Source organism: Lactuca virosa, chromosome 8 (assembly GCF_052849685.1).
Source record: "Lactuca virosa cultivar CGN04683 chromosome 8, Lactuca_virosa_CGN04683_v6, whole genome shotgun sequence".
NCBI classification, from domain to species: domain Eukaryota; kingdom Viridiplantae; phylum Streptophyta; class Magnoliopsida; order Asterales; family Asteraceae; genus Lactuca; species Lactuca virosa.
The window spans coordinates 3,868,895-3,887,387 of NC_136433.1; the positions used below are offsets into that span (position 1 = coordinate 3,868,895).

Sequence of the window (18,493 nt, forward strand, 5' to 3'; positions counted from 1 at the left end):
CGATGTTAAAATCAATGATACATCTTGTGATGCTTCTGCTCCGGATCATGTTGAGTTAATTTTTTTTGACATATTTGATGATTTGTTTGAAAATATTGATGTTCCTGTTTCTAGCACATCTACTTCATGTGCAGGTAAAGTAGCAGAGGATGAGAACAAGGAGAACACCATTGAACAAACCAACATCTCTTTGAACTCTAAATCTGTTGCTTCAAACTTAGCTGCTTCTGATCAACCTGCTGTTGAGAAATACAGGCCACCAATTCCAGTGAAACAGAGAGCCTGTTGTAATTGTGCTTGTGGGAACAATAAGAGACAAGGCAAGGATACGCCACCAGGAGCAGGAAGAAACAACTTCACAGTGAAGAAAAAGACATGTTTTCACTGTGGAACACCTGGACACATTGCCAGAAATTATCCTAATCGCGCATACGTTCCCTACTATGCACAAGGCTGGTAGAACGCGCCAAGAGGGAGATACTTCAATAGAAACCCCTCAAGGTCACGTTCAGACAATGGCGACTGGAACGCGCAGAAGGCCAAGAATCAAACCCACAAGGCCAAGAATCTGAATCCCAAGGGCAAGAAGGGAATGTCGGCCAAGAAGCCCAATCCAAGAGATGCTCCAGTAAAACAAAGACTGATTAGGTCAAAGTCATCTCAACGGCCGACATCAAGATCAAAAGCAAGTACTGAGCCACCTATCAGATCGAAAAAGAAATGGGTTAAACCCAACTACAAATGGGTTCCAAAGGCTCACTCTCCCAAATCTTCTAACGATTCTAATATTTTTTCATTTTCTGTTTGTGATAAACAGGATATGTCATGGGAGAGAGTAACTTGCAAAGATGACAAAGGTCGACCCAGTTTCAAAATGGACTGGGTTCCAAAGACCAACTGATCCAGCTCGGTGTCGGAGCAGCTATGGAGGCATATCATCAGACTTCGGTTTGTTGGTAGTGGCTGTTCCTGGCACATGATAGGAGGCATCTCTCAACTGTACAACACTCAGAACATTATTTGAGAGTATGTGTCCTTTGCGGGAAGGGAAGAAAGGAAGGGATCACTCATGGGGTTAGTGCTTAACGATGTGAAGAATTTTTGGATCTGTTCTGAGATTACGCGTGCTGTTCTCAGACCTTCTGGATGCAAATTCAATCGGTGACTTACGGTTTGAGTTTTCTTCTCTATACTCCTGAGTTTTTCTTAAGCTGATTCACTTTAAAGACTAATTTTTGTTTTAGGATAGTTTAAATTTGTGCATTTACTTTCATTTCTCTCCTATGCACAAATTTAGGGGGAGAAATAAAAACAAAAAAAATTAGAAAAATTTTAAAAAATCCAAAAACATTAGAAAATCAGAAAATCCAAAAATATGTTGGTTATGGAATGTGCTTGCAGGTGATGTGATAGGAAGTGATATAATCATGTGATAACAGGCAATCTGAATCTGTGTAAGGGACTGAATCTGAATTGTCTAGGCTTTGTGTTCGATGCGCTGGTAGTCACGAGAGATTAAAATGGACTTGACTAGGCATTAATGAACTTAAGGAATCTAGAGACTTGAAAAATCTTGACCTAGATAGATCCATTTAGCCTGACAATACGACGCTCAGATAGGTTGAGCAGGGAGATATACATGATAATCCACCGGTCACATTAAAGTAATCCGTATCTAGAACTGTGGTTTAACTCTTCCTTGATGTACGGACTTTGTCCTTAATTCCAGTATTGATGGAGCGACTGGGAAATTCCGATAAAGTAGGTCTGTAGGAAATTATTTTCTTGCTTTCTTTCTGTTAGTCATATGTTGCCTCCTCTGCGTGATTGAAATACATCCGACCTGGACTGTAACATATGCAATTCTATTTCTCTGCATCTTCTGTCTATGCAATTCTTCCTGTCTGTTAGTCATATGCTGTCTCCTTTGCGTGATTGAAATAAATTTGACCTGGTACACAGCATATGCACCATTCTACTTCTCAATCCCTCTAAATCTGGTTAGTCATATGTTTCACCCTCTGCGAGATTGGAAGAGATCCGACCTAGGTGTATAGCATATGCATTCTAAATATGACTTCTCTCATAATAATTGTCTGCTCGCCTAAAGTAAGGAGTACTTTGGAAGTTCCTGATTATTGGGGTATGTCAGGAAGCGGGAAGCATGTTCTAGTACATTTAAAATTGAACAATCACTAGGTTGTCTGTAGATCTCGCTGCTCAATTTAGGTGGACAACAATATCTTTGGTCGTCGTCAGCTGAATGGTCCTTAAGGAATATTATCAAGGATCTTAGGATCACATTGTCTTGTCACTTATAGTATGTCCTAATTTCGTCACAATCTCTCGTGTTTAAGTGGACCATAATATCGGCGATTGACCAGATCTATTCATGAAGGGAGAGGTACTGATACGGATAAAGGCTGTCTAAAAACTTTGATCCCAAATCACTCTTAAAGTTAGATATCATTTTATTTTTGTTAAATTTGTTCATAGTTTTCTTCTAATTTAAATATTAGGGGAGAATTGAAAATTTTTGAAAACCAAACAAAAATCAAAAAAATTAAAAATCCAAAAATAGTGTTATTTCTGTTTTATTTCTTTTTCAGAAAATTTGAAAAAATCCAAAAATATTGTGTGCTAAGTTTTCTTTTAGTTTTGTTTTGTCTTGAAAAGTGATTTCAGGTGTAGATGAGACTCATGGAGTTTGTGTCGAAGATTTCTGAGCCAAGGCTTCATCCGTGAGCATCGAAGAATTCTCATTCGAAGGAGCAAGAAATGAAGATTATTCTTTCAATATTCAATCTTTCAACCCCAGAAGCAAGGTGAAGCTGACTTGAAGACTATGTGACGGATTGCATTGAAGCCTCCTCAATCAATCTGCTGCTATCTTAAACCTGCTGAAGTGATCCAGAAGATTTGTTCTCTCTGACGTTCTCTCTGAAGATTCTCAAGCTGAAAGCGCTATCTTTCAAGAATCAGTACGTCAAGCCTCCTCACCCAATGTGCGTTCAATGTCAAATTCTGAAGAAAAGCCCAACTGCTCAAGATGAAGTCATTCATTGAAGATTCATCAAGCTCATCTTGAAGTTGTGAAGAATTTGAAGATTAATGCTGAAGCAAAGCTCCCAATTAAGATTAACAAGAAAAGCCAGCTACTTTTTGGGGGGAGCTTGTTGGGTCAATTAAGAAAAGAAAGCTATACACCAAGGGGGAGATTGTTGGGTCAAAAATATGGTTTATACTTTACTTTTCTAGACATTAATAGTTTTTGGTCTTGTAATATATTTTTGCAGTTGTATTTACGGCCCAATGGGTGTTTACGGCCGTAAACCCATTTACGGCCGTAAACCCATTTATGGCCCATATTCCCCAAGTATATATATAGGTGTTAGGTGGTTGAGGAGGAATTGATGAACATAAGAGGAGTGTACGGAATAGAGAGAAAAGAGGAGCTTATGTGTGTGTATTTGAAGGTGTTCTAGAGAGAGAGAAAAGAGAGTGTGTGTTAGTGTGTGTGAATCTTGTATCCGGATCTTCATTCATATCAATACATACAAGATTCATCATATTCTTCTTCTCCTTCTCTTCTATTTGATCTGACATCATCCAATTGATTGGGATTCCACACCATCAATTGGATCTGATTGATACACAAGCAGATTAGGGACTTACACAAACATCATGAAATGTGCGATCAACAGCTTCAAAACAATATCGATGTTGTAATGGAGCTTCGTCCCAACGTCTATTGAACAACATGAGTCGTGATCAGGATCTATAGGAATATTGAACCTTGAGTGTGTTGTACGCCCGCCAGGCAATAACGAAGAAGCAATGCCAGAAGACGCAACAACTAATACAATTTTTCCCTGGGAACGAATAGAAGCAATTAGTGTTCTCCACGATTACGTTTTCCCAGTCCCTCCACAACCGGATACAAAAAAAATCCTCCTTTTTTTCAGTAACAACATTCATTATAGCAGTATAAACCTCGCTTTGTTTCATATTTAAAGCACTGTATAAAGCATCAAAATGCAATCTTTCTTCTTGCACATTGTATGCACGCTCCCCAACAATAAATCTATTTGAACCAATATTTAGCAAACGATGGTCTATCTGAGGTAGATTTGGGATATCAACTAATGATCTACCATTACATTTTAAAATATCGTCTATATGGAGCAGATTGCAGTGTACCAATTCCTCATCTAAAAACAACAATTCTTCGTTCTGAAGGAATCTACGTTGATTATAAGCACCATCTTCTGATAAAAAGGGAAAACAATCCCATAAGAATCGTGCTTGATCGGTAACGGTACAGAATAACACAATTGTTACGAACAATTCTCGGAGTTGATGTCCTAACTGCCATTGTGACGCTTCTTGAATTGATTCAAGCCGTTCGGTATCGTCTCCTAATAACCTCAATGCTTTTCAAGCGGACATATAGTTTGGATGCTCAACACCATCAATAGTACAAATATATTTAAAGCTAACGGGACCACGTATGACATTTAGTAGCATTTGTAGATAATACTTTTCACCCTCAGATGGATTTACAAAATATATCCGACCAATAACAACATCGCCTTTTCGTGGCCTCCATTCATTATCTTTTTGATGCCATGTAAATTTTGTTGGAAAGTCTGTATATGTTAAATTTCAAGCTTCTTAATACAACCGATTTGCTGTCATCCATTCAGTAAACTTGGACATTGCAACTGTAGTCCTTTCAACAACATCTGCAATATCATCCCCATCTCTAAAATAAACTCTATTACACTTTTCTTCATGAAATGGCAGTCTTTCTACTGTAACTGAATGATAGTGCATCTCAAATCCTAATAATTTCCAGCATGCTTCGGATACTGAAATGTAACGACAATTGATGTATTCTTCAATCTCATCTTCGTGTTGCAACATCGATACGAATAATTGTGTTCTATCTGGACCTTCTAAAACAACTGTAGCACGATCATGACCTTTATTCAGATAATTAAAAAGATATTTAACCAAAGTACCTTGGCTACAATACTCAACATTGATATGACACCCGTATTTGACAATAAGCTTTACGTTATGTGGAACGACATAACGATTATCAAGCATAATTGTAATGCCCGTGTTTCTAGGCTAGGCATTAATATTGACATTATAGTCTAGTTTAACCTTTGTAACTCATTTTGAAGAAATGAAAAGGAATTATGTGAATATTATGTGTTTTATGCTTAATTATTAGGGCTTAATTAATTAAGAATAAAAATGAGCGTCAAAAATTAAATTTTAGATAAAGTCGATATCTATTAAGAAACTTGTAGTGGGCGTGACAAGGATTACGGATATATAAAGAATGCCGAAATCCGAGTTATAACGAAGAAGTTATGACTTGTCGAACTTTCGCGACAAACCGGCACGGGGCCGAATGTCGTAAAAAGTGAGTTTCGATAAACTACTTTTTGGCCTTAGTGATCTAAACGAAACTCGTAGTTTTCGTTAAACCGAGAGTAAGTATAAAAAGAACGCCCAAATCTGACTTCGTATGAGGAAGTTATGATTTTTCGAAGTTTCAGCTTAGCAGTAGACAGCGAAAAACTCGAATTTTAGATCGAGTGATTTTTAGCCGACATAACCTAAACGAGAATCGAAGGTCTCGTCATTAGTAGCACAACGGTAAAAAGTCTGACAAAAACGGACGTCGGATGAAGAAGTTATGAATTTTTAACGGATTTCCTATCCCGGTCTGTTAAAAATAATAATATAAAAATTAAACTCAAAATTAGTCGACGAAGTCTAAACGGAAGTTGTAGAGCGTAATTTTACCTACGCGTGCATATAAAGAACGTCAAAAACGAAGCTCGTATGCGAAAGTTATGGATTTTAGAAGTTTTTGCACAAAAACCGAGAAAATTCGCATAGTCACGATTTGCCACGTCACCCTCGCTTATAACGTGCCACGTGTCCGAAACGGGTGAGTCAGGCGAGCCACGTGTCCGAGCTGCTGAGTCATCCGAGCACCTGATCTGATCCGAAGTGGTCCAATAGCGGTGCGACACATACTCTCTTGCACGTGACCGAGCCCTCGCATGAAGCCACGGACACACCCTACTTCGGACTAGACCTCGGTCCAGTAAGAAGAGGCCAGCAGCCCCTTCGCACGCGCAGACCATGTGCGAGCCATGTGCTGCGCACCCTCGCTTGCGGACCCCACCACCAGAACCGACTTCGGACCCCTATAAATAGAAGGATCCTGCGAGCCTTCTCGGGTACTTTTGGGATTTCACCATCTTTAACCCCTTTCCTCATATTTTCTTCATCTTAACATTCCCCAAAGCCCCGATATCGATTATATGCCCCGGAATACGCCACGAAGTGCCCGTGAAGCCCGAAAAATTTATCTTTTCGGTTTCGAAGCCCGACCCTCGCAGAGCCCGGTTTCTGAATAAAACTCCCGGTTTTATTAGAAACGATCGTTTTAGGAAACGAATTACTGCCCGATTTTCATCAAATCAAGTGAGTGTATAGTCACTTTCATTTTACACATAGATATGAAGTATTTACCTTATAATACGTGCTATGTGTAAATATATTAATTGTTTATTTGAGGTGACTGTTGAGTTGATGTTTTATACAAGTTTTAAACTGTATAAGTATTTTTATCTACAAATATGTTGGGTAGAACATGGGTAGATAGTTGGTGTGTGATAAACTAAAGTGATGAGAGCTCTCGATGTGATTTGAGATTCAGTCATCTAGCGGAGTTTGGATGACGACCACAGACTTTCTAGACAGTCCAATGGGAAACATTAGCAGACCCGCAACCTGTAGGTGTTAATGAACTTGGGTGTTTATTCTCTGTACTCCATCCCCTCATGGTTGCCTTTAGGACATGTATGGCTCAGGAAACTGTTGGATTAGTGTCTAAGTCCATAACTATAATTGGTATGTACTTGACCCGACTCGGCATGGTCCATTTGGGTTGCATGGCATCGGAACATTTGGATAGACCGTTTATGAGGAAAAGACATTTTGTGACATATTAATATATTATAAGTTCTAATATATTAATATGAAATCATGTTATTTAATTAGTATTGATCAAGAATTAATTTGGACTTAATTTAGTGATCAAAAAGAGACTAATTAAATATATGGGGATTGATTGTGTAAATCATTCATTCTTATATATGTGGGCTTATGATCCAAGATTCCTTTATGTTGGGTTTAACCCATGTGGTGATCCATGGATACTCCATGGAGGTTAAAACCCATGGAGCATAAGGAATGGGTAAAGTCATGAGTTACATGGTGTAACCCTAATAGCCACACTATATAAGAACCCCTTTAGTTCAAGAAATTGGCACTAGTGATACATATTTTGAGGGCTAGCCGATTTGAACATGTATGTCTTCTTCTCATGGTTATTCCAAGAGTTCATGATGTTGTGTGAACCATTTGAGGTGTCACACTTGGGGCACTAGGCTCTCAAGCTTCATGGAGTCAAGCAACAACAACAAGGTATGTATTCTATCTATTTTATTATCCTAGTATCAATGTTTTGGTATGCTAGTTAGGATAATACCTTGGATAATCATATTTGCATGTATAATAGAGAAAACATAGATCCAAGGTATTTAGGGTTGCATGTACACTTAGGAGTGTTAGAATGCTCAAAACCCAACAGTGGTATCAGAGCCTAGGTTTGTTTTCAATTATACTTGATGCAAATTGCTGAAAAATCGAGTGTTAGAATGCTCAAAACCCATCAGTGGTATCAGAGCATAGGTTTGTTTTCTTGTTATACTTGCAAAATTAGCTGAAAAATCGAATTGTATTAGTTTAAAAGTTATGCTAATTACTTGAAATTTTTTTGATGTGAACTATCTTTGTTCATATGAGTTTATTAGATTAATAGAAAAGTTAATTGATTATGTGCTTTCAATCCATTTTAATCTAAGAGTTGATTATAAAATGTGTTTTTGTAACTTGTCCTCAAGTTATATGAAAAGTCACATTTAAGTTTCATAAAACTCATAAAAAGTTGGCAATGGTTACAAAAATGAAGAGTCTTGTCCTCATTAAATGGTTTTATGACTCCATAACTTGTCCTCAAGTTATGGAGGTTCAAGAGTCACTTCATTAAATGATAAAATGTGTAACCTTAATTAGTTCCATAAGTTACAAAAATAAAGAAAAGTTACATTCTTTTATTAGTTTAAAGTCTTCCATAACTTGTGCTCAAGTTATGGAACTTGAAGAGTTTTTTTTTTTAATTAAAACTACTTTAAACACATAAGTTATGGAATTAATTAGTTCTGAATATTTTCAAAACTTGCCCTCAAGTTTTGGAATTTGTAAAGTTTTCCCCATGAATACTTTAATTCCAAGTTAACCCTTAGAATTTTAAAAGTTAAAATTCAACCCTTATACTTTATAGTATTATAAGTTAATAATAAATATATGTATAAGAGCAAGTCAGTCTTACCGTTAGTAGGCCTCATTCACGAAGCCGGTCTATAAGGGGGGTATAAGGTTACTGCCTATAAAATGGCAGTTTAATGGGTGTCCACTCTCACCCACCGCTTCCTTGACTGGTGGAGGGTCGTTAGCCGAACGGGTAGGACAAGGACTATAATTCTCCCTTCATTAAAAGTATTAATGATAAATACTAAGTAACTAAACACTTATAAATTCCCAATCTTAGTTACTTAGGAAAATGTGAATAAGGTGCTAATCCATGAAATTACACTTTGCACTTTGTTTAAACCGTTAGTGGAGCGTGTGTGGTTAACCGGCACACTAACCTGGATTTAACAAAGTAGGCAAAGGGTAACTTAATATTTATCATAGTATCGGTGGAGCTCGTGTGGTTAACCGGCACATCGATTGAGGGGTAAATATTAAGGGTACCAAGTATATTTGCATGGTTACTTCACACCTTGTTTTGTGATCCTCGGCATCCCAGTCACAAAACCTGAAGGGCACACTCGAGATTGAAACATGCCATTGAAAAGTTCAATGAATCTCAAAAGATCTAGGAGTTTCAAATCCAATTAAAAACCTAATTACATTATTTCGTTTTTCATGGTGGAAATTGGTAAATCGTCATTTACCTACCTTCAACTATTTTATAACTCGGATTACGGCATCCCTCTTCCAAGTTATAAAATATTGTGTTGGGTCCTAGCCTTAATATCTCATATTGGGTGTTATATTAAGGACTTAAATCAACTATCTTGAATATCTCCCAAAAGATGTCTAGTTCAGACATCTATGATCTTCCCAAATCTCTTGAAACTTCACTTCCTTCTCCTCCTCCAATTATTCTCCATAATCCACAAGTTCTTGAAAAATTTAAGGTCACTCAAGCCCTATTGGCAAGCAAGGTCTATGTGTGATCACATCTTGGAGATGAAGTCACATATTGACAAGCCGGGAGAGTTGGGTGTCAAAGTCTTGAGAAAGTTGGATGCTCAATCACTTTCTAAGTCACATAGTAAGTTCCTTATGAACTACCATGTAAAGGACTATGACATGACCCAGAATGATCTTATCTATTTGCTTTGGGGTGCTTAATCAGCAATGATTTGGAGCACTGGCAGAGCAAATCTGATTAGGAGATCAACTTCTCAATGGACATTGACAATGGTAACGTTGGATACCCAGAAAAAGCATTCTCTTCCCAATGGAAAGGGATTGGCCATAGTCAACCCGGTTGACCAAATGGTAAATATAAAGGCTAAGTCTGAGATAGTACCATTACCAAAGAGTCCATATGTTTATCTTTCCAAAGGAAGGGGCATTGATTGTGAAGCTGCCTATTTACCTGAAAGATCATAAGGTTGATCAAGTCAAGAAGTTTGACTCTACTTTAGGTAAAAGTCCACTATCTAACTCTGTTAAGTTTCTATTTTGAGATTCTTATTACATGATGTGACTGGGTCACATGTTGATGTTTTAAGAATCAAAGAAAAGTGAAGAAACTTAAAGGAAGTATATGCTGATTCTGATCGCGAAGATGGATTTCAATCACATGGTTCAGTGATCAGAATTTTTGAAGCTGTTACTTAGGAGTTATGATATATTGCTTAGGAATAGATAACAACAAGTTTTTCATATGCATTTGCACTGTAAGGATAAGTTTTTTCCGCAAAGTTTTGAAATAAAATAAAAGGTTTTAATTTTATATTTATTTTAAAATATCCTTACAAGTGGCATTTGTGAAAAATGGTTGTTTATATGATTCCATTAATAGCAATATTCAGAAAAAAAAATGGACTTGATTCTTTCGTTTGTGGTAGTGTCATAATTTACCAAATAAGGAAAGATTCTCATTCCCAAGGCTTCAGTTGGATAGAAACTTGGAATCATGCAAGTTGAATAGTATGATGAATGTGAACTTTCAAGCATTGGAAAATTAAGACTTGTTCACATGGATGTGTGAATCAAGTAAAGGACTAAAGGGATCGAGTACACATTCTTGTGCACTGGTCAAGTCCACCACAAAGATCGATAAGACTATTCGTCATGATTTACTAAAGTTTAGTAAATATGGTTATACTTACAAGATTAAGTATAATTCTGAAACATGGGAAAAGTCTCAATGTATGGCAAAACGAATGAGAAGAATCAAATTAGGCAGAAAGATAAAAGTTTTTTCCCAAATCTGAAAAGATGGGAGAGTACTTTAGTAACATGTTTTGTGATCATCTTAATGATTTAAGAACCACATCACAACTGGTCTTCTAAGGACATCTTAGTGCATTCTTATGACTAAGAAGAGGAGTCATGAATTGTTGAAATGGTTAAATCAAGAAGATAAGTCATACTTCGTTTCAAAACAAGTCTTAGAGTCATACTCCAAGACTATAAATTGAGTGACATATCTTAAAGAAAGGTTTATAACACTTATCAAATGTAAGAGTAAAAGTGTCCTACTCTTGTACATTTGAAGTTGGTAAGTTGTGATGTTTTGGATTAAACAAAGACCAACTAAGGCCAATTGTGTGAAGTGTTTGTCTTGATATAGAATCCGCAATATCCCTTGAATATTTGACAAGAGAGTCTTATATGTCAAGAGGACAGTGGGAGTCTTAAAGGTCTTGAAAGTCTCAAGAACTAATCAAGAGTAAAACCTGAGGTTCTTCACTAGCACACGACTTGAGGTTTATAACCTATTGTGTTGACATACTTCTATTTCTGTGCCCATTCAGTTAAAGTTGGTTTTGCATATGAGTTCTTAGAGTTCTCAATTGGTTTCATAACAACTTGGAAGCAATGGCAGACCTTGTACTGCCAGGTGGCAAGAAGTTAAGATTGAGTTCAGTCCATATGTGTTTGGATTTGTCATTATCCTTGTCTTGTGACTATGGTTTTGACGATTCACATGGATAAGAACACATACACCATAAAATCTAAGGATCATAAGGTTACTCTCCGATTCATGAAAATGATGGTGAGGAAACACTTCCACCAAGTAGATTTGAAGCAGATGGCAAAAGGTCTAAACAATTGAGACTATGATTACGGCATCCCTTTTCATAGTTCTGAAATTGTTTAGACACACATGCATGCTATCTAAGGTAAGGTGTATGATTTTGATAAAGTTTTATCAAAGCATCTGGTATCAGAAATCTGAACTTTGGTAAGAAAGTCAATAAAGTATTGATTTCTAGAAGTCCAGCTGATTTCTGAGTACATGTCAAAGCTAGTGGGAGCATAAGTGTTATGCTAATAATCGTCATGTTAGTGGGAGCATGATAATTATTGTTAGTGTTGCAAGTTAGCAATGTTAATTATAGAAAACAAAAGTTTCAATTCGTGAGGCTGCAGGGATTGAAAAGGTTGTTTTTGCTATAATTAAGGGAGAGGATATACTTCATTTCAGTTCTAAAGGCTTAGATTGAGACCTTAATCATCTTTTGTCAAGAATATATATATGAATTTCATGTTGGATTGGTTCAACTTAAGGAAATTCTATATATTGCGTTTTCAAACTTCGATTATGATTATGGCATCCCTCTTCATAGTCAAATTTTGAAAACATGGCAAATAAAAATATTGTAGCAAAAGACTGGTCTAGAATAATGTCTTTATGTGAGACATCATGAATCGTGTACCATTTGCTTTGGGTACAGGATCGATTGCATGTGCTATAATATTTGTCATTTCTAAATTTTTCCAAATGCCCAGAGGCATTAAGAAGGGAAAAGGTCTAGAATTGGATATGACTAAAATGATTAAGCAATTGTCGAGGACAATCTGAGGTTTACCAAAGATTGGTTGCTCAGGGACAGTTGGAAGTATAGTGCTAATTTTGGAAGGACCATATTGACATATTCTGAAAAGAGGCATCTCTTATTCAGAAGTGATAGTCAAAATGAGAATATGGAGTTGTCTCCATAGGTGGAAGTTATCCGTGTAAGATTAGAAAACTTAATGCAAGAAGCATGTCCAAAGCAATGTACTTTGAATATGAGACTTAGTTTCCATGGAGTTGATCTCCATTGGAATACCTTATAATGACTGTTGACAAGTCTTTGTGACTTTGTACATATTCATTACAGGAGGGTCAGTGCATATAAGTTTAAAATCTAAACAGATTTCGATAAATGATAGGAATTTGAAATTCTCACATTTTTCGATAAGGATTTGGGAGTGTGAAATTAGAATCATTGAAATTATGTTCAATTGGTTTATTTCACAAAGTAAGGATCATAGACAAACATAGAGTGCATACTTGGTGTATGGCAAAGCTATTGTTTAAGAAAAACATAGTGTACATGCTTGGAGCATGGGACAACTAGTGTTTTTAATTCAAGTATAGAGTTGATAAAACCGAAACAATGAATAATGAGTAATCAGTATGGTGATAAATAAAAGTGTTTATTTATATTCATAGGGTTTGATACCATATTTGATTCATTTATTCTTGTGTTTCACTTTGCATGTTTTGACTTCCAGAATAACTAAGTCGCTCTTCCTGAATGATTAAGTTATTCAAACCATCCACAGTCGGTCATATGTTGGAAGTAGATATGAATCAAGACTGTCATGGGTCCAAGTTGGTGGACAAAGTGGTGCTACAACACTCATGAGTGCTCATAAGTTCTGAGTATTGGATTCAACCCGCGCTCATTTGAATCACTTCATGGATTTTATCACGAGTGATCATGAGACGATAATATCTTATATTCTTCAAACCTAGAGATATGAGTTGTTACTATGAGTTGGTTGTACATTGATTGCACGAAAACGCATTCGGTAACTCGATGTTATAAAACGTACCTTTGTGTATGATTCAACAAGTAGTAAAACAAGCCATATGAGTCGAAGTTTATCCATTCCTTTTACCTTCGGGATAAAAGCGATATCTGTGGGCCCCTCGATGATTTAAAGATGATACATGTGAGTGCTTGGCCAAGCCAATACTGATTTGATTTGTTCAATCGGTCAGTCATCATGAATCGGAAATCGGGAAACAACAAATGGACAGAGAGAATGATTGATAATCCATGTCTCAGTCCATATGATATCTAGAATGGAGGAATATATGATCCCTTATCTAATGGACAAGTCATTAACAAAGGTCAGAGTTCATCGACAGGGTCAGAGTTCGACAGAAGCTTTTGAGAGCTACGATTGTTGATCGGTTCCTGAAGTCATACACAATAATAGTTTTAGACTTATCCAAGTGGGAGACTGTTGGATTAATGTCTAAGTCCATAACTATAATTGGTAAGACTTGACCCGACCCGGCATGGTCCATTTGGGTTGCATGGCATCATGCATTTGGATAGACTATAATGAGAGAAATAACACTTAAGGTTGGTTAATATATTATAAGTTCTAATATATTAATAAGGTTATTTAATTAGTATTGATCAAGAATTAATTTGGAATTAATTAAGTGATCAAAAGGAGACTAATTAAATATATGGGTTGATTATGTAAATCATTCATTCTTATATATGTGGGCTTGTGATCCAAGATTCCTTATGTTGGACTAAGTCCATGGGGTGACCCATGGATACTCCATGGAGGTTAAAATCCATGGAGCATAAGGAATGGGTAAAGTTATGAGTTACATGGTGTAACCCTAATAGCCACCATATAAAAGAATCCCATGGCTCAAGAAATCGAAAAACTAATGTGTGAATATAAGGGCTAGACGATTTCCCACTTGGGGCACTAGGCACTCAAGCTTCATGGAGACAAGCTACATCAAACAAAGGTATGTATTCTATCCATTTGATTACCCAAGTATCAAGTATTGTATGCTAGATAGGGTAATACCTTGGAAAGTTCATAATTGCATGTATAATAGAGAAAACATAGATCCAAGGTATTTAGGGTTGCATGTACACTTAGGAGTGTTAGAATGCTCAAAACCCATCATTTCCGTCATTATCAACAATGGTACATGAATAAAAAATCATCCGAGGTGTTGCACGGTTGGAACCACAACTCTCAACATTGTTAACATGAGAATCTAATATAATAAAAATCATATACATGTTACAAATTTGTAGCATCCCGCTATTTTCTTCTTGTAAAGTCAACCCTAGTCAACCAAAGTCAAACTTGGGTCTATTAAAGTCAACTTAAATATTATTTTATCTTAAATAAGTTAGAATGATGTTTTATAAGTGTTATATGTTTATGAGGTGAAAGCTAGAAGTCTGAAAACCATTCTTTCATTTCTTTCTTGTTCCTTCGGACATCAGCCTCGCAGTCGTGAACAAGACCGAGAACCTCGGACCATGAACGAGGCTGTGAACGGCTTCGAGCTGTGATCAACTTCGGACCGCAATCTCGCAACCGCCATAGGACCCGTGTACGAGGTTCACGGCCGTGAACCCCTCGGACCGTGAACCCTCGCATACATATACTTTTCAGCCGAATTTTAGTTCATTTCTTCACTTTCAAAACACAATTCCAACCTTTTCTCTCAAGTATCATCAATGTAGAACACCCTCTCTCCATAAGAACATGCTAGGATCATCCTTTCTTATCATTTCTTGTGATAATCACTAGCTCTTCACAAGATCTAACAAGTATCTTTTCATGATCTTGTTATCATTTCAAGAACATCATTCAATCTTCTTATAAACCCGGTAATTTCACTAGTTTACACGAAGAACACCCATCAAAAAACCCTTGAATCTTCTTAGAAACGTGCTTAGGATCATCAAGTGTTCACCATTCTTCAAGAACACAGGGCCGTGAACCCTTCATATTCTTGGGCCGTGAACACCTCATGGGCCGTGAACCCTTCATGAGTATTGGGCCGTGAACACCCCTCCTGGCCGTGAACACCTATTAGCTTCCATTCTAGCTTCTAACACTCCTATTTGTAAGTTATACTTACAAATTAGTCCAGTTTATAATCATTCCTATGATTATTTTAGCTAATTGGTTGCATATATGTTATACAAATCGCTATATAGGACTTGTTTTGCTACGGGATTACACTTTTGGAACTAAAACATCCTATATCAAATCATCATTAGAATCACCCTCCAAAAGGTGAGTTTATACCCCCGTATTTTCATAGTTTTTACTGTTTTAAGGGGGGGGGGGGGGGGGAAATACAAGTCTAACACAAGGATTTTATGTTACAAACAAATGGTTTCAAAACATCTTACCAAAATGGATTTCAATTATCATCAAATCAAATGGGTTCAAATTGTGTTAAAATGACATCAAGTCACCAAAAGTATTTCAAAATATTAAACTTTTTAAATGATTTTATAAACTTATATTTTTCCCCAGAAATCATATATATATATATATATATATATATATATATATATATATATATATATATATATATATATATATATATATATAAGATTAAAAGGCGTAGGACTGATAACTCACTTTGGTACCTTTTCCTTGTTTAGATGTGGGCTTATAGTATCGGTTATTTGTTCGAATGTAATTTAAATTTTACTTATATATATTTGTATATGTATATAAATATAAAAGTTATTTCATTCAGTTCAAATACCCTTTGTAACATGTTGAGCAAGGGGTTGCATTCATGAACAGTTAGTACCAATTCAGAAAGTACATATAAATTATAATAGGTATAATTTATGATCCATAGAACATTAATTCACGAACCAAGTATACTAAAGTACACTGTTTTACAAGAACAAGGGTTTGTTTCAAAACTAATCAAGAGTATACAGCTTTCAAATACATGTTATGAATACTAATTAAGGAGCATATTATTAATCATTATTTCAGAATGGTTGGGTTTTCATTTATATTATACACGTAACGTCTATATGCTTTTTATGAGTCATTTGATTCAGGTTGTTTAATTCATTTAAACAACATAGTTAAAGTCCTGACATTATAACCAGAATCTCCAGTCGGGGATCGAAACAAGTGTGTATAGATCTATATTGGGATTGACAACCCCGCACTCAGACTGCTAGCTACAGCCAGGCATACACACCTACGAGTGACAGTTGTTATCAACAGCTTTTAACGTCTGCGAAGCGTTGTTTCAGGCAATCTAGTCTCAGTATGGTTATAATAACTCATTAAAAAGATATTAACAATGTGTTAGTGTATAATTAACTAAACATAAGTACATCTTCAAAGTACTAGTTTACAAAATACAATCTACACTATTACATTACAGTTTACAATAACAGTTGGTGGAACCAGGCACACTCACAGTTACAGGCTTTACAAAAAAAATACAAATACAGAACATTGGTTTACAAATAGAACGGTTTTATGAGATTAAAACTACTTTTCATATACAACAGAAAATATAGGATTTTCTGCAACAGTTTACATATTCAAGAAACAGAAAGCATACTTTCAAACATAAATACTTATGCACTCACTCAACTTTATGTTGATACTCTCTTTTCAAATTACTTGTATTCTTAGGGAATCAGTAGACAGGTACTCCCTGAGCTTTTGAGAAGATGGAGCTATTTTGAGTCATGTCTTCTTCTTTTGTATAACTATTTTGGTGTCAATATACATTGATTGAACACATGTAAAAACTTATACTTATTAATGCAATGGTTGTTTGTACTTTGATTACTATAATGAATGTATTGTGATACTACAAATGAAGTCATCCACCCCCGAACATTTCCGCCGTCTGGTTTGGGGGTGTGACAAAATTGTTGCTTAATCTGACCAAAAGAGTAACGAAAATAAATAGACAAACTTGTTGACACAATCATGCTTGCTTAAGCAGGCATGCGGACTGTAACATCCAGACTCCCAGGTATATTATTTATATTTTATTCTTGGGGTTTATTGAGTAACTCGGCGAGTTGGTGCCTCAACTCGTCGAGTAGAGTCGCGAAGTGTCACGTGGGATTAATGATCTACTCGACGAGTCAGAGAGTCGACTCGCCGAGTAGACACTGTAAAGAGAAACCCTAATTCCCCGGGTTTGGGGCCTATTTAAGGGCACTTATAGCTTCATTTGCGGCTCATCAGCTGCTCACCTTCACTGAGAGAAAACCTAATCGCCCTTTGAGCTAATAGAGAGAGTGTGAGCTAATATTGAGTATCTTGGTGCATCTTTGGAAGAGAAGAGAATGATTTCAAGCAAGGAACGAGAGGAGGTTGTTAGATCTGTTGCTATCCATCCAAGAGCTTCTATAAAAGGTATAAAGTTTATACCTTTCTCATTAGTTTGTGTAGATCTCATATTATTGGAGATTAGGGCTTCTTTCCTATCTAATATTGGGACTTTGAGGGTATTGTGTTCATATGGAGGTTTGGACTTCAGATCTGGACCTTGTGAGGTCCCTAGAGTCCAAAGGTCCATGCTTTATTCAGCCTTAATAGAGCTCTTGAGTGAAAAACCCTTATTAGAGCATGTTCTTGACATTTCAAGCCCAAAGTGCCATGCATGGACGTAAAGCTTGTGGCTTTACATGATAAACGAGCCTTTAGAGGTTAGATCTAGAGTTTGGGAAGGTTCTCTGCCTTGAAATCGTCTGAATGAGAAATGAGTCTGAATGGACTCGTCGAGTCGGCTAGGGTTTTCGCAATGAGACTAAACATGCGATAACTCGGCGAGTTGACGGATTAACTCGGCGAGTTGACGGATTAACTCGGCGAGTTGAGTTGGACCTTCACGAGACTTCTGAGGAAAATAGTGGACTCGACGAGTCACATGGGTGCACTCGGCGAGTCAGGTCAAACATGGACTGTTGACTCGAGTTTGACTTCTGTTGACTTTAGGGTTTGGTCAACATGAGTAATGGTAAAACCATAGAGGGGTAAAAATGGTCTTTTACCCATTCCAAGAGTTTGAGAGAAATAGAAATAGCCTTGGGTTTATTTAGAGTCGTGAATAGCGTATTAATTAGAGATATTTATCTTATGTGTTAGGCGGAGGCTAGACCGGTGATTCGAGTTCGAGGTTGTCCGGTTCTTACAAGGTGAGTCTTCTCACTATACTTACCATGTGTGGTATCTTTGTGCGAATGAGATGTCTTAT

General features: G+C 36.6%; 1 protein-coding gene across 1 annotated transcript; it reads right to left on the reverse strand.

Moving 5' to 3' along the window:
- Window positions 1-4,674: 4,674 nt before the first annotated feature.
- On the reverse strand, window positions 4,675-5,112 carry LOC145130029 (uncharacterized). Its single transcript, XM_079064885.1, has one exon. It carries the CDS (start codon window positions 5,110-5,112, stop codon window positions 4,675-4,677), a length of 438 nt encoding a protein of 145 aa, XP_078921011.1.
- Between the last annotated feature and the right edge of the window lie 13,381 nt (window positions 5,113-18,493).